General features: G+C 48.2%; 1 protein-coding gene across 1 annotated transcript in view; it reads right to left on the reverse strand.

The window, feature by feature from the left end:
- Window positions 1-6662: 6662 nt before the first annotated feature.
- SYT17 (synaptotagmin 17) overlaps window positions 6663-26865 on the reverse strand; it is a 35962-nt gene continuing 15759 nt past the window's right edge. Inside the window, exons 5-7 of the mRNA XM_066330326.1 lie at window positions 23302-23422; window positions 22480-22635; window positions 6663-7099 (exon numbers count right to left, since the gene is read on the reverse strand). Of these exons, the coding sequence (XP_066186423.1) occupies window positions 6903-7099; window positions 22480-22635; window positions 23302-23422 (474 nt within the window). The 3' untranslated portion in view covers window positions 6663-6902. The remainder of the gene's footprint in view (window positions 7100-22479; window positions 22636-23301; window positions 23423-26865) is intronic.

Here is a 26865-nt window from a genome sequence, read left to right on the forward strand (position 1 = left end):
CAGAGGTGCCTGGAGGAATTTAAGGTTAAATATACCAAAAAGAAAAATATGGGAGGGCAGCTTTTAATTAGCATCTTTTCTGTTAGGTCAGGATCAGAGGCTTTGGCTGTCTCTTTGGAGGAGAACTTCTGGTCCCAGTTTTTCAGGCAGGAACAATTAGAGGAGCTGCTTATTGGAAATACTTGTAGCAGAAAGACCATAAGAAATCTGATGTTGGTGTTCTGAGTGTAAGGGCCTACTCACAGCTCTACAGGAAAGCCTCACAACCCAAGCCAGCAGCTGTGTGTGGTATTTTGATCTAGAAGGTGACAGGGGAAGTATTTGGGATTTTTTTAGACCTAATCCTCACTTTTACGCACCCCAGCAAAACATCAGCTCCTCCACACAAGGCAGGATCAGCACAGCTAGTGCCTGTAGCATGGGGGTTCGGGCCAGCCCCAAGTCAGTTCATCCATTTATAAAGTTTTGCCCTCTCTGCATTTGTGTCAGTGCCAAATTGGAGTCTTTTTTATTTATTTACTAGCTGAGCCCCACTGTAGAAGTACCAAGAAAATCACTTCTCAAAATCTTACAGAAGCTGGCACTGCTCTGCCAAAAACATTTCACTTCCCCAGCTGGCCTATTTCCAACTAGAAATAATTAACTGAGAAAATCCTAGCCAGCTTCGCAAGGGTTTCTCTTCATTTCAGGATGCTCCTGGAAAAAAACCCTACCACTACAGTTTCCCTGGACTCAGCTGGTGAAAAGCAGGTTTGCTCCTGAAAACTTTATCCCAAGGAGCAATGCTGTCTCACTTCCAGGGATCTGCAAGTTTGAGATGTGAAATATGAGGCTAGGACAAGATTAGCAAGAGTTGCCCAGGCAAGAAACACTCCTGAGGGGCTGCAGCTCCATCAAAGGGTTTTGGGCATCCCACCAGCTCAGGTCAGTGCTGGCAGCAGATACTCTTCTTGTTGCAGAGAATCAAAGAACTCCATTTCATCAACAGATGACAGCTTTCCTCAAAACTTAGAGGTGCTAGGAGACACCCCCCCTTGGCACATCCATAAGCTAATGCTGCCATCTGACCTGAAAAGGCAACTGGCAGCAACTGTTCTCTGTTGACAGCAGCTGAGAAGATCCCTGTCCTGTGCAAGTATGGGTCCTTCCCAGGGCAGAACCCCTCCCCCAGGATCTGAGGGCTGTGGTGGTGGGAGTGAGGGCTGGGCAGAGGTCCCAGCTGGCAGAGCTGGGGCTCAGGAGCAGTATCCTGGTGCTCACCAACACCAAGTCACCTCTCACCAGCTCAGGCCACGGGGAGGACCAGCAGCAGGGCTTTACCCAGGCTCGGAACTGCTGAAGCTGTGGGGAGTTAGAGGGGATGGGTGAGACAACAGGGCTGGGACAGGGGACCCCCAGAACCCACCCCCAGGATGACTTCAGCAGGACCTGCCTGTGGCTGAGCTGGAGGTGCCAGCTGAGCCAGGTGTCCATCCCACCACATCCTCTTTGTTGAGTAAACCCACAGAATCAACATTTAAACGGGGTTGGAGGGCAGGAGCATGTGGCAGGGACCAAGACAGTGCTGTTGTGTGATGCCTCAACTCCCCCACGGCTTTAGAAGCAAGTCCTTAAGCCCTGATATTATAGTCACCATGGGCAAACAATGCCACCTACATGTTACTTGCAGTATTTGTTTTTCATTAACAGATGAAAGAGTGTCACACTGAGCATCCACCTTCAAAGGAAGGGATCAGGGGAGGGACCTTGGTCTCAGTGTATCTGAGTGTTGTATGGAGCTGCAGGGGATGGTATGTTCAGTGATGGGCATGATTCTCATAACTGGGCAATATTTTACACACCCTGAAGTGCTTTTAAGGCACATGTTACAAGTTTTCAAGTAAAATATTAAACATCAGTTGAAGTCCATCAGGAGAGACATCCTCTCACACTGAGGGCTTTGCTTTTAAAAATTCTTTAATGAAACCAAGCTGGTTTTACAGCTTCAAATCCTCTGCCAGGTATGTTTGTAGTCGTGAGGCTACAGCCGGCAGCAACGCTCTTGCAGCCGGCACTGACAGATAGAACTTATCTCACAGTTTTTTTCCTCCTTAATTAGTTTTGGCAAAGCTCCCACGGATTAGGCGTCTGGCAGGAAAGCCAGGCTTGTGTCGATCTCTTTTCTCACCAAACAGCACTTAAGGAGTCCCTTTCCACTCACAGTCTCAATAAACCTAACAGTGTTCAAACTAACTTGGTGCAGCAACTCTCACTTGCACCGACACGGTGGAAAAATTTGGAAGAAACCTAAGTGACATACAGCAGACAGCAGCAGCTCGGAGCAAAGAAGGGGAATAAGGGAGAACCCCGTATTTGTTTTACACGCAGTAAGCGTGAATAAAGGAGGAGCCCTGATGGCCCTCAGCCTGTCCTGTTGGGCTGCATGGGCACAACCCTGCACCCTCCATGTGCTGCCTCCTGCAGCGATTCCTGCACCGCACCCGGGCACGGTCAGGGGCAGGGCCACGGCAGTGTGGCTAGCAAAGGCCAAAGAGCCGACCTGCCACACGGTAACAAAGCCACTCCACACCTGCCATGTTAGAAATGACCAGGGCAGGAGATGATATTAACTCCTTAAATGCCTTTGTTTAAAAAGGGGAAACTCGAGGGATGGCCTACGCCCCTGCTGCTCCACCGAGGAGGAGGTCCAAGTCGGTCCTGCCACTGCCCTCGTTGCTGCAGAGCCGCTGCAGGGCCGGGAGTTCGCCCTCCCGGGTGTTCTCTGGAACTCAATTTGGCACGTCTGGTCTAGGGTTGTCACCTTTGCTCAGTTCTCCAGTGGTCATGGCGAGAAGGCAGAATCAGTCCTCCGGTAGCTGAGGGTCCTCTCAGTATTGTAGTGTCTTTCCTTTATTTGGATTTTGTATTGGGTTGCAGCTTTTGGACCATTTTGCCAGCAACTCCACTTCCTCTTGGAGTGGAGCTTCATGGGAGTCCTTGGGTTTTCCATAAGGGTGGCAACAGCAGTTTGATGGGCAGGCCGGGCACTGGCAGGGAACGGGAAGTGGAGCAGGCAGAGGGCAGGCGGGAGGAGCAGCAGAGGCCAAGGGGTGTACAATACAAGGGGTAAGAAACTGGGGTTTGGGATACAAACTCTTGAGGGAAGGTAAGGGGCATGCAAGTTGTTATGGATACCAGTGCACTCAACAGTAACAAGTAACAGTAACCAAACTTCCAACACTTGAACAACTAGGAGTCCCTTAATTTTATTCACTTCATGCCACACGAAAACAAAGCCACTCCACAGACCTCGGTCAACGTCGGGGTCGCCCTTGGCGCGTCCCCATGGCGAAGAAAAAAGCTGATTTCAGAGAAAGTCAGGGATTTCTGGAGCAGGGGGAAGCCAGCTGCCAGCCCTGCGGGAGGCACACCCTCTCCGTCCCTGTCGCCATTATCGCCGACGAAATTACCGCGCCGAGTACTCACCTTGGCCGATCCTGATGTTGGTCTGGGGGAAGGCGTGCGCGGCCAGCAGGGCGCACGGCGGCCGCTCCCGCTCCGCCGCGGGCTCCCCCGGGCGCGGGGACGCTCAGGGCTCGGGGGCCCCTCCGGCTGCGGGTCCCGGGCAGGTCCCGCCGGCTGCGGGGGTCGCGCTCGGGCCGGGCCCCGCGGGCTGTGGGGTGGCCGCCGGGCGGGGCGGATACAGGGGCCACGCTGCCCCCTCCCCTGAGAGGCAGCTCCTCCGTCCCCGGGCCCGCTCAGCGCATCCCACAGGGGACCCGCCCCCGGGGCGCTGCCCTCAGCCCGCCCCCGGCTGAGTCCGTCCGCGCTCAGCGCGTCCCGGCCGGGGCCGAGGCCGGAGTCCCGTGCACTGCCCCTAGCCCGGCTCGGGCGTACGCTGCTCTCAGAGAGTTGTTGTCACCCGCCGGGCCGCAGGCGAGTAAGGACATCATCCCTCCTCACCCTCCCAGGTGCATCCCGGGGCAGTGTTCAGTGTCCCCATCCCGGGGCGGTGTGCGGTGTCCCCATCCCGGGGCAGTGTTCAGTGTCCCCATCCCGGGGCGGTGTGTGGGGTCGCCATCCCGCAGCGCCCCTCGGGCAGCCCCGGAGGAGGCTCGGGGCAGGCCGGCACCTCGGGGGTGACAGACGGGACCCCGCTCCGGCAGGGCCCGGGCAGGCGCGGCGGCGAAGGGCGAGGGCTGTGATCACACCGGGAGCGGGCACCTGGGGAGGGAGGCAGGGAAAGGCTCCCAGGGCTGCAGGGCAGTGGGGTTTAACACGGCAGTGCCCCATTGTGTGGTGCTGTTTTATTTGGTTTGGTTCAGTTTGGGGGGGCTGGGGTTTATTTTTTTTGTTTCCTGTATTTGGTTTTGGATTTTTTCCCAGAGCAAGGCAATGTGCTGACACACCTGAACAGCCTGGGAGAAGGAACCCCCAGCTGTGCCCAGGGCTCAGAGGCTATTTCAGGAATTCACTCTGTGCCCATCTGCCAGGTCCATGCTGGGTCCATGCCATCATGTAACAGCAGAAAACTTGATACAACAGTCTGTACAAATACAATCCAGCATGTCTACTTCCTGTGGTCAACATTTTGTTACACATAAACTTCAAATTTTTAAAAACCCTGTATAAAATCCTTTTCTAACTGTTGCACTCATAAGCAAATAGTACAGGCACAAATACTAGACAATTTTGTAGGCCTGTTCAGTTTCCAATTTATGCCTTAAATCAGCACTGAAGGAACTGCTTGGGAATACTCTCAATGCTGTTCCCTTTTTATTCTTAGCTACAGATTAACATTTTCAGCATTTTTGACCCATTTTTAGAGATTCAAGTATGAACCATTTGGGGTGACACCAAGCTTTCAGTACAGTAAAGCATCCAGACTTACTCCAGAGACAGTAACTCGTTCAATCAACTTTTCTATATAAAGTTTTCTTCATATTAAATAAAGGCTTTTAAGAATACCTCCCCCATTCCATACATTGATCTGAAATTATCTGGTTCAAGGAAAAGCCTACTGCTACAGCAGAGCACTAAAAATTAAGGAATTGTGATTATCAGAAGACATGCCTATTCCCTTCTTTCCTGTGTGCCATCCTCAGATACAGCCAGTGTTACAAACAACTTCTAGCAAACTATGGAGCAAAAAATCCTTGAACATATTAATCTACTCCCAAAGAACAAATTCATGTTTAAAGGGGGAGCAGAGATCCTGAATAATTTTTATCCTGATTTCTAACAGCCAGACTCGTGGCAGCAGCATCCTCAGCACAGCTGGGAGCAGGGAGCCCCTGTGCTGCCCCTGAGCCTCAGCCCTGAGCCTGGCACAGCAGCTGGGCACCGGCTTTGCTCCCAGCACTGGGAAGCACCAGCACGTCGTGCACACAGTGCCAGCTGGAGCTGCAGCTGCACTCTGCGTTACCTTCCAGCTTCACCAAACTTGAGATGTGCTTCACCTGCTGGCTGCAAAGCCAGGAGCACAGCCACAATTCATCCCTCCTGCTCCTCTCCCTGCCACGCTGTTCTGTTTGCTCTGCAGGCCAGGAGCTCCCCAGTATGCTTCTGTTCTGCTCTTATTGACCTTCCCTCTGGGTACCCTCACCAATTGTTGGCATCCTGTGTACATGACTGCTCCTCCCTGTGGAACAGACACCTTGTGGCTTCAAGGACAGACTCCAGTAAGATTACCTTCTGTTCACATTTCATCCCCAGTTCTGAGCAAAGCATGTGTCTGCTCTTCTGGATGTCCTGAGCTCATTCTCAGGCCCCACATGGAAGAATAATAATGTCAACCACAGTAACTGCTGGAACCATGGCCCCTTGCCTGAGCCTTCATGAGTTACAGGAACAGCCTCCTACAGCATAAGCTCTAACTGCTCCCAGTTCATCTGCAGTGAATAACAATGGGGTAACTGCCAACATTCTGGCTTTTTTTCTGCCATAGGCATAACTGAAGGAGCTCAGCACAAAGGTGAATCCAACAAGTATTACCCCAATCTATGTGACACAATTAAATATAATTTTATTTTCAATAAATATACAATCTGCATCATACCGGACAATATGCTGTGGAAAAATAAAATGTACAGAAGCAACCAACAGAAGAGTTTGACTGTAGCTAAATTCACTTGGTGACCTGAAGAACTACCTGGGTAAACACACACAACACAGAAAGAGCCACTGCAGTCTGTGAGAAAACTAAAATTGTGTTTTCTGGGTCTTCTTAACTTCCAAAGTCCCTGGAGCAGGTTGTTTTTTTTTTTTTGCACAGCACATGTTTGAAAGGACACGAGCTGGTTTTCCCAATAGAAATGCTATTGGAAATGTTTGTTTTGCTATATGAGCGCTGAATCTACTACGCACACAGACTGCTATGAGACTGGCAGGTCACCGCTGATGGGACATGGGATCTGTGTGGGATCCACATCCCATGTGGGGCCACACAAACACACACACTAACAGCAGCTGAATTCTGTTAAAACTAGTACAAAGACAAAACTACAGTCAGAATCGATTTCACCACAGGTTCTACCATTTAAAAAATATTCTAGCCTAATTACCACATTCATCAACAAGAGCACACGGGTACTTATATCTCTGAGAGGATGAGCCATGGATTTGGACTGGAAGGACGACAGAGGCAACTCCCAGCTCCTCCACCCACTCCGTGCTTCCCGTGCACAGCCCCGTGCTCCTGCCGTGGGGTGCAGCCAGCTGAGCAGTGCTGGGGGCAAGCAGCCAGAGCTCCGGCCCCAGGGGAACAGCTGTCCCCAGTGGGACACGGATCGCTGAGGCCAGCACGGCTGGCTGGGTGCTGGCAGCCACTTGAATCCAACAGAGCTGCTGTGGGGTGCGTGTGGGGTGCGAGGTGGGGTGTTTCAGTCATTTTGGTTTGGTTTTTAATCCGGTCGATTGCCCCCTCATGTGGCCTCAAGGGAGGCGGGCGAGACGCGGTCGCAGTCCTGCCGGGAGCGCAGGCTGTGCCACTGCTCCACGGCCGTGCGGTGCGCGCTCAGCATCCGCCGCCAGTGGTTGGACTCGGGGGCGCCCGTGGAGTACTGCCCGATCACAATCCTGCCAATGAAGTCATTGCTGCTCTTCATGTTGTGCCCGTACACTGGGGAGAGCAGAAACAAACACTGTTCAAGGTACAAACACCACTCGCCCCCCTGGAACCCTGCCCCAGGAAAACAAATGTCCTACAAATGTCTCCCCCAACACCAGGAGCCACCATTTTTGGCATGTAACTCGGCATCTGAAAAATGTAAGCGAAACAGGAGCTTGGGAGGAATAAAATAACCTGTACTACAGACTGAAATACAATTCAAATAAACAAGACACAAACTCACGGTTACTACGGTACTTACCATGAATAGGTAAAGCAGATTCATAAAATTATGTAGGTTGGAAGGGATGTCAAAGATCATCCTATTCCAACCCCCTGCCATGGACAGGGACACCTTTCACTGGAGCAGGCTGCTCAAAGTCCTGTCCAGCCTGGCCTTGAAGGAGAGTTACTTCATGTAAAGAAGAGCCAAAAGCTCTGCCTGGGCATCATGAAATCACAAAAGCAGCCCAGCAGCCTGAGCCCAGGGAAATGCAGAAGCAGCATCCCAAACTGCCCTCCTCCAAACGCACAGCACACAAAACATTCCAGCGCTAATGGACAGCCTTCCCTGCTCGGAGACAGGAATTACACAGGTCTAGGCTGTCAAGTAGGATGTTTACACAGTAACAATTTGCCATAATTATCACTGCAGCTACTTGTTAAATGTCCAGGAAAGCAACTGAGGGATAGACATCAACCCAACACCCTGTCCTTTGGATTAGCCCAGTCTGCTGGAACAGAAGATCGCAGACAGCAGCAAACCCTAATGACGGGCCTGATCCTGGGAAAGGCTGAACACTCCCACCAGACAGGATCAAAAGCATTTGGTGTGTTGCAAACTGAAGCCCTGCCTCAACTCATTAGAAAGTTGAAACAAAGTCTTTGCAAGTTGAAGCCAGGATATCCACAGGCACTGCCTGGAATATTAACGATTTAAAAATCTCCTCAGAAAAGAGAGGGATTTTTAAGGGCAAATGTCTACAGGAGGTCCAAATCCAGCTGGGCTGGTGCAGCCAGAGCATGGTTCAGCCAGAGCCTGGCATGGAGCCCCTGCTAGCAGCACCAGCTCTCCAGGGCTGCTGGAAACCAGCACCGGCAGCAAAACAAAGTTAGGGAACCCCCATGGCATCACCCCGATGTGTGCACATTTTCACAGGCAGGCAGGACACCAAGCACAACACACTCAGGCTCACTTTTAACCACGTACCTTTGTCAAGGCTGTGCATTTCCTATTATAATACACCCCCAACTGATCAGCATTACTTTAACCTGCCCCTCTGCCATGTCCACACTCTGCACAGACTGGTTCCTCACCTCTGTACCAGTCTGGGAGCTTGTTCTGGGAGACTCAGGCACCACCTGCCAGTGCAGTCCTGACATCAAGTACTGCCAGGTTACATCTCACTTTATCCATTCCGACAGGTCTGACACAAAGAGTTTATAGGCAGAGATGCTTCTACTCACCAAATCACCTGTGGATATTTTAGGTGACAGCAAACCTTCAAATGCCCAAGTAATTTGTTCAAATAATTGCTCTAAAAAAATCTACCCTGCAACTCACAGCCCTGTAAGTCTGTCTTCAAACGACATTTAGAAATGATCTGGGGTTCACCACCCCAGCAGGAAGGCTGCTTCTCTTCTGCCTGTCACCATCAGTTATCTAGGGCTGATGCCATCAGGACGTGTGCCCCTGTCAAGGGGCTAGGCTGGTGTTTTTTGGAAAGGCCACCTTCTGAGGACACAGTCAGGAATTCAAAGTCATCCATCTCCAACTAATACACAGCTTGTCAGGGTTATTAACGAGTTCTCCCACAAGGCAATGGATCACAGGTGTAGCTAGCAGGACTACAATAAATGTTTTGCTGTGATTTATTAGCCTACAGAAATCAAAGATAGTGATAAAACCATGTAAAAATATCCCCAACCCAAAATTTTCAATAGGATATTTGGGTTGTTTTGGTTTTGGGGGTTTTTTGTGGGGTTTTTGTTTGGTTGGTTTTTTGTTTATTTTATTTTGTTTGGTAAAATGAAAGAAGATGCAGCCTAATCCTGGGAGACAGTACCAAGTAATCTAAACCCAGAAGCCTTACAGGTCATCAATTAATCACAGAATAAATTAACAGTGGAGAATTACCCCAGACATACCAATTCTCCAAAAATACTCCATGCCAGGACTGTGGAACAAGCAGGTGTGCTATATAAGGGCAGCTGTTATTCTGCTGTTGATCCAAGTATTTTGAATTCTTGTAATGCAGCCTGCTAATCTCATTGTGTCAGGTAATTAGCATGCTGAGTCCTTTGGGGTATTAATGGGCTAATTATACAAGCATTGTTGCTTCTATCATTAACTGCTGCAGATAGCACAGAAACATACTGCTCAGAAACAGAGAAGACATTTTTCCAAGGCCAAATGTTTATTCACACATAGACCATAAGAGGTAGCACTAGAGTGACCTCAGGTTTACAAACTCACCGCTTCACCACAGCAACTTTCTCAGAAGATGAGAGGTCTTTGTGTGCTGAAAATTCAGCTTTACCTATCAGTTCAGAAGCCTTTTAAACTCAAGGACATACCTTTCTGGGAGGCTAACTGCTGTATTCCACTGATAAATGGCCAGGATTTGCTGAGCAATCTGCTGATGGCTGAGTTCATCAAGCTGTGGAACAGACCTTACCGGAGAAGGGGCTGGAGTTCACATTGAGAAGATAAACCCTTTCCTTTGCTCACATTCAGCAGCACCGTTTCCCTGTTGCTGACACCAGTACTTCAAGACCAGCTTGAAGTAGGAGCCACGGGCCCAGGTGAGCAGCTGGAAGCAGAGACTGGTGCTCCTGTCCTGACACAGGAAGGGGAAGCATCTCCCCCAGTCCTCCCCTGGCTGCAGCAATCCCTTCTCAAACAGGGGAGGAACCATTTCCTTCAGCACCAGCAAGCACCAGCTATTGCTGCAGTGTTTGCACTCAGGTCTGACCCTTCAGCCTGCCCCACAGCCCTGCAGTGGCAGCACACCCCAATGCACACACAGAACCCTGTGCACCACCCAGGGACCCACCTGCACTGCTGTGCTCAGGCACAGCCCCACAGTTACAGCTGCCCAGACACCAGGTGAGCTGCACTCCAGTGTGGGGCTGGCCCCTGCCCTGGCTAGAAGGGGATCTGCTGGTGCAGCAGTGTCCCTGGAGAGCCCCTTGGAGCAGGAAAGCCCTGCAGAGCTGCAGCACAACCTGCAGACAGGCAACCTCTGCCAGAGTCCTGCACACAGAGGCAGAGTGACACACACACAAGCTCACACCTTCAGCCTTGAGGGGTAAGAAGCTCCTACTCTTCCAGCTAGTTCCACAAGTGAAGGTGGAGAAGCTCCACAGGCAGCAGTTGAGCACTGTGCCACACACTGAGTCCAGGTGACTGTGCAAGTGGACTGAGTTGTGTTCCCCGATGTCTGAACATCCCCTGACGAAGTCTGAAAGGAGCTCATAGTAAATTTCAGATTCAATCTGCCCTTGGCCATACAAACAGTGACACCATAGAGCTGCTCAATAGCAGAATATTAAGTAATTAACATTTGGGATTTTCAGACTGACCAAGACTCTGGTTATGGTAGATGCTGCTTTTCATTTAAGAAGCATATTTTCCTCAGAGAAGCTACACACCTGGTCTCATGAGCTCTTTTTCCACTGTCACACACCCATTTCTAGGCCAACACAGAGCAAAAAGCAATTAAAAAAGCAGAGGTCAAACCAATTCCTTCTGCAGCTGCTCTTTAGAGGGACACATTTGGAAACAGAAAGGCTTCTTTAAAAGGCATTCTTTATAATAGAAGTGCTGAAATACAGAAGAAAATTGCATTTACTTATGTCCATTAAAAGGGTTGAATGCTTGAGGACAAGGTACATGACGTAAATAAAACATTTTCCAGTTATGTACTTACTGATGCAGTCCTCCTAAAGGATCCATACCCAACTGATGGGGGCCTGGGTGCCACATGCAATGTTTCTTTGGGGTCAGGACCCATGTCCCCCACAGGGGTCCTGCACAGGAGGGAGGCTGAGGCCCCCAGCCTGGCTGCCTGCTCCCTGCAGGGTGGAGGCCAGGCCATGCCAGGCACTGTATGCCCAAAAGCTGCTGCCCAGGAGGGCAGCCACTTCCAGGGGATTCAGTGGGCCTTGGAGCTCCAACATCTGGCTCTGGAAACAGCTCTAGCCTGAGCTTTCCCTTTTCTCCTCCAGCGTCAATCACATGGAATCACTTTTTGCCAGTCAGCTGTTTTCCATGTCACTCTGTAATTAAACATAGTGGCCTCAGCCCTGGCACCAGATCCAGCCAAAATGCCAAAATGCCTTTCATCTTTCCCTCTCCTTTGCCTCTACAATGCTTGCAAACTGATTACTTGTGCAGAGCACAACTGCAAATCATTGTCATCTGTGAGTCATATGCAATAGTAAAATTGAGGCTGGCATTTCAGAAACTAATTCACCCTTTGATTGAACATATTAGAATCCTTGGAATGATGAGGGAGGAGCACTAACTAAGAAAATTTCCTTAAGCTAACTTCAAGGCTATCAGTATTATTATTATAATTATATCATTATTGGAATGGGGACAAGCTTGAACCTTGCAGCTGGGGCCATGAAACATCTGCATCTCCTGCAAACCCTCTGCCAGGTGTGCTGGGCAGTTCCTCAGCCATTACTCAGCAGTTCCTCAGCAGTTCCTCAGCAGTTCCAGCTGTGCTGTACTGCCCAGTATGGCCACACAGCACCTCTGCTGCTGCCTCTCCAGGAGCAGCAGCAGCGAAACCTCAGCGTGCTGCAACAGCGGAGATAATAATAAATGCCACAAATAATTAACTTTTCTTCAGTCACCTACACCATCACCTGCAATGTAATTAAAACCATTTATCTCAGAGAAAAGAAACACTAACAAAAACATGCCCAAGCCTCTACACAGGCATGTGGGGGGCAGGGTCCCCCTGAGGACACGGATCTCATGGGTCTCTCTGGCAGAACCACAACCCTCTTGGCACTGACCCATTCACACTTCCTGCATTTCCCATTCAGTCTCAGCACTTGGTGAGGTCTCAGAAAGGGCCCCTTTCGCACACCTGCCCATTCAGGCAGGTAGTTCCTCACCCCATCCTTGGCAGGCAGCAGCCAGTGCCCAGCAGCCAGTGCTCAGCCCTTTCTTGCCCAGCCCTTTCTATACCCAGCCCTGCTCGTGGGGCTGAGCTGCCAGGTTAAATAGGAAACAGGAAAACTGCTTCTGAACTGCTTGACATCAATATTAAAAGGTTGTTTAGTGCAGAAAGGTGCTACGAGGAGCAGCAGCAGCTGGGCTAATGATGCACACTGAGAAGGTCACAGACATGGCCCAAATCCTGCCTCCTGCTCCTCAAGCATGGCCTCTCATATTTAGTAGAAAGGAGATAAAGGCACGGGAGAAGATTTTGTGGTTTCTCATTTATCAATTTAATCTCCATCAGGGTCTGATGGGCACATCAAACTCTCTTTCCAGCATTCCTCTGTGTGACTACTCTCTGCAGTGGCTGCACCTGCCCAGCTCCAGAGGGAATAGGAGCCGCTGGAGTACACACAGACCCAGCACACAGCTGCCGCCCCAGGGGGGAGTGTGCCACACCAGGAGACTCTCTGGAAACCTCCCCCAAGGGCAGCCTGTGTGCTCTGGCTGGGGCTCCCTGCATGTGTACCCCAAACCAGGTGTTTGCCTAATCACAGAGCAAAGTCCTGCAGCAGACAGCAGTGACTCAGGGTGCAGGGAAAGTGCAAATGCACAAGTGTGTCTTGCAGAGATCTCAAGGGCATGCAAGGGATGACACATCATGGAATTACCTCATCAGGAGAACTGGAATAATGGGCTGGATGCATCTATTGCAACAGCCCAGAAGACACTGAAAAGCAGGATCTATGGCTGGCTTTTTCCATTTCCAGTTCCCCCTTTTCTTAAGACTGTATCTCAGTTCTCTGCATTATGAGCCCCAGATGCAGCAAAGCACACAGATGACTTCATGCATATTTACAGACCTCACAGGCAGAGGCTCCAGCAGCAGTGTCACTTACCACCTGCAAACACAGGCAGGGACAGCCATGCAGGAGAGGCAGCCTCTGCCTGCACCATCATCCCTCTCCTGTGACACAGGCCAGACACTGCTCTGCTGCTCACAGCAGCTCCTGCTACCCAGACTTTTCTTCATTTGATACACAGGCAGATTATGGCCTTGCAAGACATTTGAACAATTCCTTTCACTACAGTGTGAGCCAAACAAGATGAAGGGCTGAGGTCAGGAGAACCATGACACTGCTTAAATTAACGTGCTTGGCAAAAGGAGCAAGAACTCATCGTCAGCCTGGAGAGAGGAGGGTTTTCTCCTTCCTTTAGGAGAAAAAGACTACCAAAAGATTCCAGTTGTTATAACCATGATGGAATTAATTCGTTCTTTCTAGATAAATATCCTGTATAAAACATACGCTATATCAAATGCCTCTGTCTCCTTGAAATAAAAGGATGGTGCAACTACGGCTTGTTTCCAGGAACAGGATAACCCCCATCTACAAAATAAAAGAAGGAGTCTCCTGAAGGAGATGGGCCTTCTCCTGAGATAAGATTACTAACGACCCGATGATCTTCACCTGACTGGAACCTTATCTACAAACGGACCAGTGGCTTTGTATAAGAAGTATCAGCTCTGCCTGGAATCCCATTCATCAGACCAGCAGAGGGAAAGAAAAGAAATATGAATTTGAAACTGCCGCAGAGTGGACAATGGGATGAGGCAACTTTTGCCTCAAGCAAGAAAAACTGTATAAAACTAGACTGTGTGCAGGCAGGATTTGTGAACGGGGAGGGATACGGCACGCTGTCACACCTGAGGTTCACCCAGCACTTGATCCTGGGGTCCATGCTCTCTGATTGATTTTGGCTTTTTCCATAAAACTCTATTTCACAATATTCTATTAATAAATTGGCATTTTTTATGAAATTAGACTCGATATTTATAACACAGAGAACTCCAGGACAGACAGTTTCTGCCACATCAGATACAGTAGATTTATTAAGCAAGGCCACTTGATGAATCTAATTCTGCCTTCTAAGCAAGCAACAGATCGGATCAGGAAGCATCAGCATCTTTGTTGCTCTCACCCTGATTAATGGCATTTCACTCCTTGGTAACGCAGTTAGCCTGCTGCAAAAAGCCAAATTCAACCCCAGAGCACCTTCCCTGAGTGACCCCAAAAGAGGACTGACCTGCAGGACCCCACTCAGCATCTCTGACAGACACTCTGCTGTCACCTGCTCCAGGCTGATCCAGTACCTGCCATGGGAGTCACAGAGGCGGACTGAGAATGGAGAGCAGTGGGGTCCCTTCTCCTCCCACAGGAGATTTGTACATCAGGAAATATACACAGAGCCACTGTGAAGAGACTCTGCAGGCAGGCTGGGCTTCAGGGACCAGCACATCTCCCTGAGCCCCTCTCCCAGTGTCCTGCTGGGCCACCAAACCTGGAGCAAGGCCTGGGAGGGCAGGAGGCACCAGCCAGGAGCTCACTGCTCTCCCCAGACCTGGGCATGGACCATATGGTGTCTGCTGCATAAATGAATGAAGTGTTCTGTAACTGCAGACACAAAGGCCAAATTCTGATCTAAATTCAACAGGTATAAATCCCCAGAAAACAGTGCTGACATCAGTGGGGGTTTTCTTCCCATTTTTTCTCCTTTGGCTAAGATAGGATTACACAGGTTTAATCAGGGATCAGGTTTTGCTTCTGAGCTCCAGATATGGGAAATACACACACAGTCCAATACTTCCAAATGTCTAGTAGATGACAAGAAACAATTTTCTAGCAGTGAGTTGTCTAATTATTAGTCCATCTAAGATGTGGTGCTCAACATGATAATATTTAAAAAAAGAAACCACTTCCTCCTCCTGCATTCCAGCATGGGGAAAAAACAGTTTCATTTGACTCATATATTAGAGAAGATTTCTTCCCTATGTTATAAATATTGGGGAATTCATTCGGTTTTTTAGATAGATATCCTGTATAAAAATATATACTGTATCAAATGCCTCTGCCTCCATGAAATAAAAAGTGTGATGCAACTACAAGCTGCTTCCAGGAATAGGAGACACATTCATCTACAAAACAAAGAAGGGTGTCCCTACCAGGAGATGGGATTGCCAACGACCTGGTGATCATCACCTGATTGGGATATTATCTACATCGGACCGATGGGCATGTGAATGCCAAGCTCCCGTAAACCTACTCAAACGCCCCAGCACTGCCTGGAAAACCATTCACCAGACCAGCAGAAGGAAAAAAAAGAAATACGAATTTGAAACACCAACAGAGTTGACAATGGGATGAGGCAACTTTTGCCTCGAGCAAGAAAAGCTGTATAAAAGTGGACCATGCAAGGGCAGACTTTGTAAACGTCTGGAAAGGGAGGATATGGCATGCTGCCGGTTCTAGAGTTCACCCAGCATCAATCCCAGGATCCATGCTGTCCGACTGACTTTGGCCTCTTCCATAAATTCTATTATGCAAAATTTAACAATAAATTGGCATTTTAATGAAATTAGACTCGCTATTTATAACACCTGCATCTGTGTGCAAAATACAAAGTGCCTGAATGTTTGTGGGAAAGCAAAAGCAAGAGGAGAAAGTAGAGATGAGCAAGTCAAAATGTAGATGTGTGATTATTTCAGACACATGGTGGTTTCTATCCCTGCAAACAGCAGCTAGAGGTGATGCTGGTATCTCAAGGTCAGACTTCCACATAGCCAAGGAAATCAAAAGGCATATTTCAAGCATATTTCTGGAGAAGCCTCGGGACAAAAACTTTATCAGCCTTCAACCTCCTAAGCTAATTGGGTCATTTGGAAATTAAAATAAATAAGTATCACTAAAAAGCCTTGCTATCTCTGCATCCTGTTGAAACAGACAGCATTGCTTAAAAAAGAAAACATTTCACTGAAAGCAACCCAATAACCAGAACTACACCATTATCCATACACACCAACAATCACTATTTTTTCCCCTTTAAAAATACAAACTTCATTAAGTGGTCTCCGTATATTCCTAAAGGCCAAGGGAAAATGACCCAACAGAGGAACCAGGTATATGGCTATTGAACTGCAATCTGTTATTTTAATCAAGTACTGCCTATTAACTGGAAGATAATTACAGCCCTGGAATGAAGCATTTTCCCGGGGTCTGAAGACACAGTTTTTACAGCACCTGGGGCACTGAGGTGGCTGATGGCATTGCTGGGCCCCTCTGCTGTAGCCTTTGAAACCACAGCTACAGGTCTGCAATGTCTCAACACTCTCTCAGAAAAAAAATACTCAGAAATAAAATGGAAAAATTGGTTCTAAATCTTTACAGAAAACAGAAACATTGGCAATTTAAAAAACATAGTGAAGAGTGAGTAGGATCATCACATCCTGCTAGAAGACAGAATTCCCATTAGCTGCACCCTCAGCCAGGACTGACTGTGAAGACCTCAGCAGTGCAGGTCACATGCATATCCAGGTCCTTCTCTCCACCAACAAGCACACCCTGCTTCCCTCTCCCACGCAGAGCATCCTGCCCTGCTGGAGCCATGGCCACTTTCCACACAGCAATGGAGCAGTGGGCTGAGCCCCACCCCTGCCCCCCATCAGACACCACACCCCAGGGTACTTCCTAGCCCAGCTACACTTTCAGCCAGGTCAGAAGGCAAAGCAGATTTTACCTCTACAGTTGCACAGAGAGCACCCAGAGCATGAAGATGATTTCTCCCTCTTTGAGGACCCTACTTGTGTCACAAACCATAACGATCCTGCCATGCAAACATGTCCAAGAGCTGATTTAAATGGATAAAGAGACACAGTCACCACAAGGACCTTGGGGAGACAAACATCCCCTGACTGTGAGTACTGAAGGTTGTCTTTTTTATGGTAAGTGAAGAAAAGATGCTCAGAAGTCACTGAGCCACAGTTTGCTCTGGAGTGCTGGTGGTTTTTATTGGGCCATCTGGGCTTTACTGAAGTGCAAACAGCATTACTGACGATTGTTATTAACATCATAATCATTAACAAAATACTAGAGTGCTCAGGTTTTGTCTGTTGTCTGCATTCCTGCTGCACAGCCCAAGCTTTCTGACAGGCTGAGATTTAGAGGACAGCCCAAAATCCCTCAGCAGGGAGAGCACAGTGTCTCTGGGTGCCCATCATCCAGCCCTCCCAAGCACAGAGGCTGCACTTGCATCTCAAATACTCTTTTTTCTTTATGGAAATGACCTTGGGCAGCTGCTGCCAGAGCTGCTGTTGGGGCCAAACTCCACCTTCCCCTTGTCATCAGACAGAGTAACTAACACCCCGGTCCACAGGTGTACATGGTAGGAGAACACTCTGCCTTTCAGAGTCTACCCCATTTCCCCACAGGAGGGGAGTCCATGGCTGGCCTGCAGTCAAGTAGAAGATAGCACACAGTGGATATGTGTCAGGTTGCCAAAAAAAAACCCCAGAAAATGGAAAAAAGAACCACCCACAAGAGTGCATTTCGTTCCAATATGCATATGGCTGCTCATTACCTAGACAACATTTGATGAAGTAAATGAAAATCAAACATCCTCTCTATCAGCTGTTGCCTCACTTTTTTTTTTTTTTTTTTTTTGGTCAGGACATTAAACTTGTTATGAGTATCAGTGGCTTTCCTGGTTTCAGCCTTTTTTTTTTTTTTTTTCTGGGAGAAGCTGTTAACAGACAATACTTGTACTTGCAGCAGCAATCCTGACCCTGGCTGCTTTTTCCTGGAGGGGATATTACTACAGAGCTCATCCCACCTCATTCTGGGCACTGAACTGGGACATGAGAGCTGGTGACAGCTCCAGTAAGCGTCTGAGGAAGGAACAGAGAGGAAGGCAGGAAGACAGCTGGTACAAGGTGTCCTGCACCAGTGTGGAAGGAGAAGCATTTTGGTCTGTTAATGCAAATAATTTACAGTATTGAATCTCTGTATGCCTAAGGAGGAGGAAAGACCAAAGAAGCAGTCCAATCACCCCCTCCTCCAATCCTGGCTAAGGCAGAGCTCTTCCTGTGCTCATCATCTTGGAGGCACCCAAGGCCCCTCTCCAAAACCAGCTTTGCTTCAGCCCTGAGTTTGGTCTGGAGTTCAGCTCTCCAGAGCACCCCCCAGGAATGCAGGAATGGTGCTTTACCATATGTCTTCAATGTTTGCACACACAACCTTTGCTAAATCACAGCAAAACAGTGCAGAAATCTATACCAGAGTGCACTGAACACAGATAGCTTGATTCAAGATACACAGGAGAAAAATACCCAGGGGGTAAAACAAAGTTAATCTTACTTTGTCTGGGTAGTGCCTTACTTTGCAGTGTGATACCAGCCCCACTTGGAGCCAGGAGCCCCAGCTGATGGGAACTGGCAGAATTCCAGGGCTTTCTAGTGAAACCAAGCCAATGTAAAGACAGCTGCAGACTGGGTCCAAAATCAGAAGCCACAATAAACATTCCTTTAAATTATTGAAGACATACTCACTTCTGGCTCCCATGACTGCTTTTACAGTTCTCTCTCTCCATTCAAAGCATCATCACCCACCCTTAAAGTAGGATTGTTTTGTTTTCAATTGGACTTTGACTCAACAGCAAATTTAATTAACTGACCTAATGGACTAAAGATGTGGATTAGAAGAGAAAATAAATAAAAAACAATTCCAAACAAAACACACAAGATCACTGCAGCAAAAAAAGAACCCCAAAGCACCTAAGTTAAAAAAACAACAAAACTACACCCCAGCTATGCAGAGATGCAAAATAGAGCTCCTCACATTGCAAGACACCCAAATTGGCAAACATTTGTTCTTGATTATTCTTAACAGAGTGTGGTAAATGTAATGTATAAATTCGTGTATCAAGGATTTGGTTTATTAAAAGCTACTTCCAAGCTACTCCTTGGAATCTCCGAGATTCCAAGACCTGTGGTGCAAGCCTCGAAACCTCAAAATTTGCAACAGAAATGACATAGCCGGACTGGAGATGGCCCATTCATCAAGGATGGGCCTCCACTTAACAGCTGCTTGACATCTGATGCCAATCTTGATAGAGGATCCTGGAGGATGACCAAATCAGCACCCCAAAGACGAGATCCGGGAAGACTATCAAGTCTTCTCACACTTACACGGGAACCTCTGACAAGACCTCGCTTGGAAATAAAGAGATACACCAATATTTGGACTTTCAATGGATTTAGCCTCAGGACAAATAAACCGTATAAAAACCCTTACACCAGGACATAGGGTGTGTGGTTGAGGTTGGACGGTACCGTTGTTACTGTCACTCTGCCCACCCAACATTCGATCGATGTTGTCCAATTTTTAATTGGCTTTTTAATTGTTTTTTTATTGTTTTTTTAATTGTCTTTTTAATTTGTTAAATAAATTCTGTTATTTTTAATTGGCTTCTTCTCATTTATAACAAGAGGATCCCAAAGCCCTCCATGAGTCCTTAAGCTGCAGGATACTGTACAGTGCCAAGAAGTAGCTCTATGGGGAACATCACAACCCCCTTCCCAGAACTTCAGAAACTCATTTCAGCAGAATCCCACAGATGCACACAGGAATAAACTGGTGCTGCACTCTCTGTTGGGGACACACCTCCACCAACATCAGGAGCAAATCTGTCACTCGGATGAACACTGAATGTGGGTCAGCATCTTCACCACCACCATGTCCCCTGATCCAGAGGTCCTTGTGACAGACAGTGCAGGCACTGACCCAGCAGGAGGCTGTACACACAGCAACATGACCAGCACCCCTGGCTCCAGCTCTCTGCTGCCTACACCAACCCCACATCTCACACCAAAGTGTTCCAGGCTCAACAGAGGCAATGAGATATTAATTTTAAGGAATTAAGGACTTTAGTTAAAATAGATATTGCTGACGTAGACTTCCCTTTACATTTTGAAGAATAAAGGACTTTAGTTAAACTAGACATTGTTGACGTAGACTTCCCTTTTACTAACTAGACATTGTTGAGGTAAACTTCCCTTTTTTTTTTAACATAAGCCTGATTTAAGGAACCAATAAATCAGGAGACCTGTCAACTTAATCAATAGACTCCAAGAACACAATGTGATCATAAATCAGATAGTCTTGAGAAAACAGGATCCAGGTGTCACCAACACTAAAAGGTTAAAAAGGCAAAGCGAGGAAGACCCATCTTACTTCATCATTTTGAGACCCCACCCCATAAAAAGGACCACCGACCCATTTCAAAGAACAAACTACACATGCTTAATTGCTTTTGGCTAATTACCATACGAAGTGGGGAATGGGATGGACCAGAGTCATGAATATGCATTTGTGTTTTGGGTATTCAACACTTTTGTACATAAAAAGACCCTGTGATCATCTGTAAATTGCGCGTGTGTATTTGGGAGCTATCCCTCACGCTGCCCGGCGTCGTAATAAACATCCACTTTCTAACTTCAAACTGTTAGAGAGTCTTTGTCCATCATAGTTGGATATTGGTGTTAGATCAATATCCATATTTTTTTAACAAATCAGCACCAGCCCAGGGAGCCCAGCAGCACTGTGACCACACTGCTCCTCACCCTTCAGTCCAAGAGCACCCAGGGGAATGGCCCCACAGCTCCTCCCAAAGCTCTGCACCTTCCTCCCCAGCTTTGGGATTGCTGGAGACACCTCTGGCCTGGGATTATTTATTGCAACATTTAGAGCAAGCAATATGTCACTTGGAAATTGAAGCCTCACTTAGGAGGCTCAGTGCTGAAATCTGACTGTGTGACACAGGCTGATGAATCAGCCAACTTCCCACTGGCTCATTTGGGAATACACCCCTTTGCAGAAAAAAAACAAACCTCAAGAGATCCACTCATTGATCCTAACTTCATTCACTGTGGTGAGGAGGGTGCAGGGTGTTTCTCTCACCCTCCCTATTGCAGAGAGGTTTTACTCTGTTTGCCTTTTCCAGTAGGAAAAGGGGAAAACCAAGAATCAAGTGATTCACACCTGTCACAGGATCACCTGATGGAAGCTTCCAAGAACAAATTCAGTGCTGCACATGCAAAGTACAGTCAGGGTGACATGCATGCCAAGCAGTGATAAATTACAGGTGTTTTGCTGAGGAAATTTCTGAGCATGAAGGGCAAAATTTAAATTGCTAATCAGCATCACTTTTTATTATAACATGTTTGAAAACAAACTAATGAGTTGGAGTAAGCCTCCTTGAACCAGCTTTGACACCTGTATCTTCCAAGCAGAAAGTAAAATTTAAAAATACTTTGAAATACATCCTTTCAGAAGCAGATTCTTTTCATCAAAAGAAATGGTGGGCAATGGGTGGCAAGTTGTCAAAAAAGTATTTGTGAAGCATGAGAGTCCATGTGGTGAGAGAGTGTGGGCCCCACCACCCAGCCTCTCTGACCCGGCAGAGGGCAAGGTCTGCCCCTGCTCCTGATGATGCCTGAGCTCCACAGCGTGGGTGAAGTCATGGCAGGGGAGGGACCCCCACCCTCCACAGGGGTCCTTGCAGCCCTGCTCAGGGCTTTTATGGTAGCAAAAGGCAGAGAATGCCACCAGCCTCAGCAGGTTGCTGGCTAGGACTGCAGCCCAGCCAGGGACCATCCCTGTGCCCTGCCACTCCTGCTCACAGCACCAAGGCTCCACTGCCTGTCTTCATGCCTCAAGAACAAATACAGGAGATTCAGGAAGTGTTTAAAAATAGAAATTCCTATCCCAGCCAAGCATTTCCAGCGCTGACAAAACTCTTGAGTGAGGTCAGCACTGAGCCTGCTCGTGGCCCCCAGGCTCTGGGGTCTGGATCTGGGTCCATCCCAGCTGTGCCACACAGGGCTTGGTACTGAGTCCCAGCCCTTTAGAAACAAAGACATGAGCAAGCCCTGCTTACAGAACAGCCAAGGTCACTGTGGAACACATTTAGGTGCATCCTCTCACCAGCAAACTACATCAAGTAACAGAAGTTCTTCTGCCAGTGCCTGGGCTCTGTGATTGTTCACTGCTGTCCTCTCATTCTTCTCAGCTTTGACTTTATGCCCAAGTTGGGTGTCACTGAGAAGGGCAATTATTGCTCCTCCTCTTCCTCTGCACAGAAGCATTTCAAATGAGACCAGTTAAGCACAGAACCGACTCCCAGCCAGATCCAGCTGTCGGGGGGCAATGCTGGGGACAGCTTCTGCAGAAGACAGAGTGCTAATTAAGCTCCCCAGGAGCCTCCAGTGATGGGCACCCCTTGCAGGGTGGGACAAGCAGTCTCCTGCACATCAAGAGTGGCTGCTTTGTTCATCTCAGAGCCAACCACGACCCTGCAGAGCTGGTACCACCACCACAATTACCTGTGAACACCAGGCTGGCATTCTCCAGCTCCTCCTGTGGAACCTTGAAGCTGAAGGACTCATTGTAGAAGGGATCTATTGTGCCCCGCATGCAGGAAGTCTTCTTAGTCTTTGTTAATTTTAATCCATGAACAAGCTGAATTTTCACAAATGGATCTGGCAAAAAGCACAAAGCACAGGCCCTGTGTTAGGGGGACCATGAGTCAGCAGCCCTGTGCATGAGGGCTGGGCCCCACAGGGATGGACTGTGCTTCGAAATGGCCTTTGGAAACGGCTGGGACCTGGACCCCCACACTGCTCGCAGAAATTGGCAGAGTGGGGACAAAAGTCAGGCAGCTGGATTAAAAACATTCCCTGCCAAAACCACAGTTAATGCCAGCCTTGACAGAGACCACATATACTGTTCTTTTTGGAAAATGTCAATATTCTGGCGGCAGCACAGGCTGGGGCAGGAACGTGGGAAAACCACCTGAGGACAGAGGCACAAAGCAGTTCCCAGCCAGAGCTCCCAGAGCCAGCAGGGAGCAGTGCCCACAGGCCTTACAGAGCACAGCACAGGGGGATCAAAGCTCCTGCTTCCTCATCTCAGCCTGGCTCAGAGATCTTTACTTCAAATTTGGCAAACCCTCCATTGTATCTCAGGGTAAGTGTTCCAAATACTTTCATTGTTGTTATCTATACATACAAGACAACAAAGCTTGTATTAACAGGACCTGAGCACCAAATCCCCCTGGGTCCCCCACAGATTTCAGCCTCACTGGTCTGCTTTAAAGGCACATACAATCTGTGCATGAGTAATGTGAGAAATGCACTGCCCTTTACCTGAACCTTGGCTCATGTCTGTCTGAAGCAGCTGTTTTGCTCTAATGATGTCCACGTTCAGTCTTCCTGCACTTGGTAGGTAGTTTAGAGACAACAGCAGCTCTCCCAGCTCCACTTCATTCTGCAGAAGAGAACGTGGAAAAGAGAACGTGGAGGTTTAGAACAGAGCTTAGAGGGGAAGAGAAGGGAGAGAAACTAAATAAATCCCTTTTGTCTAAGTGCCTGAAAAATTACTTTTAGTCACGCTCTGAACTGCAACCAAGAACCATCTGGTGGCTCCTCGTGCTAAGCAGAAACAAGAAAGAAATTATCCCCAAACAAAGATCTTTCTCTAATCACCAATCCTTTATTAGCTTCCCAATAGCCATGCAAAGAGGACCTATAAGGAGGCAGGGGGACATGGTCAGTAGCTTCTACCTGCTCCATCTGTAATGGTTCCAGGTACCTCTGACCTTATCAATGTGCAGAACACAGACCCACTGGAGAAGACATTCTCTTCCTGCCCAGCCACTTGGGAAGTTCAGACATGCAGTGGTTAAAGCATCCCTGGGTCACAGCAAGGCAGTTGAGAGGAGATATTCCCTTGATCTACCAGAGCCCATGGCACAGCCTGACTGTGCCCTTGCTGCTCACCAGCCTGCACCATGGCCACAGCTCCACATCAATACAGCTGCTCAACCATCATTGTTTTTCCTTTTACTTAATGATGCTTAAAACTAGTAATTAAAGAGCTGGAGAGCTCACATCATTACTCCTCAGACATGAGGATAACCTCTTCCCCCCTTGCCACGACCTGGCTCTGAGAGGCTCTTACTGTCAGATGCAAAATACACATACTGAAACAGCTCTGGAGACTGGAAACACACCAGCCAGCCCAGGTAGGGAATTGATCCATCTGCCTAATGTCAAGTCCACTCAGGAGTGCAGAGCTAGTGCTTCATCCCAAACAGTCAAACAGTCCAAAACCAACCTAGATCAGGCGTCCGAGCCCATTTCCAAGAGGAAAAGGAGCTGCAATGGTATTGCAATCCTAACAAAAGGTTCAAATATCTTTACTGATCCCCCAAATATTAGATTACAGAAACTAGAGACTGTGAGTAGACAGTAAAGTAAAAGGCTCTCTCTCAGAACAGTCACAGCCTGAACTGACCCAAAGAACCAGGTCCATAAGCAGATGGGGCCAGCACACAAGTCACAATCCCTAGCAAAGACATCAGTGGCTCAGGGAAACTGAGGCTGGGGCTGCTGGGAAAACCAACCAGGAAAAGCATCTGATATCCTAAAGGAGTGACACTCCAATTCCTTTTGTCACAGCATCTTGTGGGTCACATTGTGGGGCAGTATTGTGACTCCACAGCATCCACATTCACATTTAACACATGCATTTCCTTTTGTTGCTACAGTATTTCTACCTCACCCAGAAGGCACCTCTCTTCCATCAACCTGGGCCAGCTCCCACACCACAGTGCTGTTCAAGATAGGATGTTTTACGTTCTTTCCATCAGAAAGCCACTCCCCAACACAAGCCTGACCCAATATGCACACAATACTCACAACTCTGGTTAGTCCAAGCCATACTTACACACACCATGGTGTGCCCTGGGGTTGCACGAGGTAAGGATCTAAGAGTCTCACTTCCAAGGTGGTCTAAACACCATCTAATTGATTTAAACTATCATCTTTCATTCGATTTTGCACAAAAATGCTCCTATCAGGTCTGTGGCTGGAACAGCCTGCAGACACATTTATCATCAAGAACAGTCAGTGATTTTTAATCCTATTTTAATCCAGGACAGGATGGAAGCATCACAGTGCCCACACCACCACCCTCAACAGGAGGCACACGAGGCAGCCCTCTATCCCAGCTCATTTTTTATAACATATAAACAACACTTTCAGCAAACCCAGTCCTTCTTCCACTTGCATTCACTGCTGGTCAGGTTCCATCAGGCCTAAATTCCTAGAAATTCAGGTGCATTTGGACAGTGTAAATTAGGAAACTGATCAGCAATTTTACTACCTGCTGGGGAGAGACAAACAGCTCCAGCTGCAAATACCAAACTTCTGGCACAACCAGGTGGCAGGCTGGTATGGGGCAGTCACCTCAGGCTTAGAGTGCTGAAAATTTGCATTAAGATTTGGGATAATTACTTGTGGAGTAAGTTCCATTGATGGAACCTGTTGATCTTATCCAAGAACTGCAGGAGAGAAGGCGTTTCCCTGGCCAGAGAGGAGCCATGGAGCTCAGCAAGGGAAGCATCTCCATGCTTCCAATTCATTGGCATTTATGATCCATTTACAAAAAAGAGCCCATTTTACACTGACAGTGTCAGGCTGCATCTGTAACACCCACTTAGGCATCGGCAGGAGAACCATGTTCCCCTGCAGAGATTAAGGAACGAGCCATTACAGTGTAACCATCACACTGCTGCCCAACACACCCAGCTTCCACAGGAAAACGCAGGGCCCAGTTTTTCTGCAGGACCTAACCTAACACGGACTTCAGCACCTCAAGAAAAATCTTTTGGGCTATCTAGGCTTAAATTTCAGAAAGGAGAGATATAAAATGCTATATTCTGTAAGTGTGATCCACTGAAGACAGCAGATTATGAGTAGCTTTAATCAGTCTCAGATCAAGCCTGATCTCACAAATCTCAACCTTCTGCCACTTCATGCTTTTCAAGAGCGCCCACATTTGTGTTAATTATTTTGAGGGAAGGACCATAGAGCCCCTGCCTCGAAGGCCATGGCAGGATGGGTGTGCTCAGCCCCACTGCAGGCAGAGCAGCAGCAGCATTTGTTATATTGTTTTCAGATTCCCAGAGAGCTCACCCCCCGGACAAGTGACTCAGCCTTTTCAAGGCACTGAATGCCAGCAGCCAACTGCCTCTGATGTTATAACTGCATTACTTCTAGCTTAGCCACAAGGAGCTGGGAAACGTGCTTCAAATGCTGCCCGGTGCCTTAGGGGATGTCGAACACGCAGGAAAATGAATCAGTGCCTGAGCATCACCACAGCTGGCACTGTCCCCGCCGTGCTGAGCTGCACCAAGCTCACCAGCTCTCTCCTGTGCTTCAGTCACCTGCCATAAGCAGCAAACACTCCAAGAATTCATGGGCTGCCCCAGGAAGCAGGAGGTTTTCATTCCCTGCGCTTTTCCTGACAAGCTCATGCCACGGCTCCCTTTGCTGATGTGATAAGTCTTGCTTACTCACAGCTTGGAAACACTCCGTGCTGCCAGAACCTGCCTGCCTCAGCCCAGCCCCGTGCTCAGAGGCACAGAACATCTCCTTGTGTTGTGTCTCACATTGGGGCATCCTCAGAGTTCATGGGCTGAGCTGAGGAGAGGGGATGTGACTTGATGCACAAGAGGTGCCATGGGCACACTGCTCACTGTAGAGTAAGGAATTGCCCCAATTTTACGTTTTCTAGATCTTTTCATCAGGAAACTACAGTTGGTTTTGCCTTCAATGTTTTGCTCACAGCAGGCAGCATGCGAGACGCCCTCAGCACCGCCGGCCTAAGGCAGCATTTCAGCTGCCATTATTATGCTGGTGATGAGC

The sequence above is a fragment of the Sylvia atricapilla genome, chromosome 15 (assembly GCF_009819655.1).
Source record: "Sylvia atricapilla isolate bSylAtr1 chromosome 15, bSylAtr1.pri, whole genome shotgun sequence".
NCBI classification, from domain to species: Eukaryota; Metazoa; Chordata; class Aves; order Passeriformes; family Sylviidae; genus Sylvia; species Sylvia atricapilla.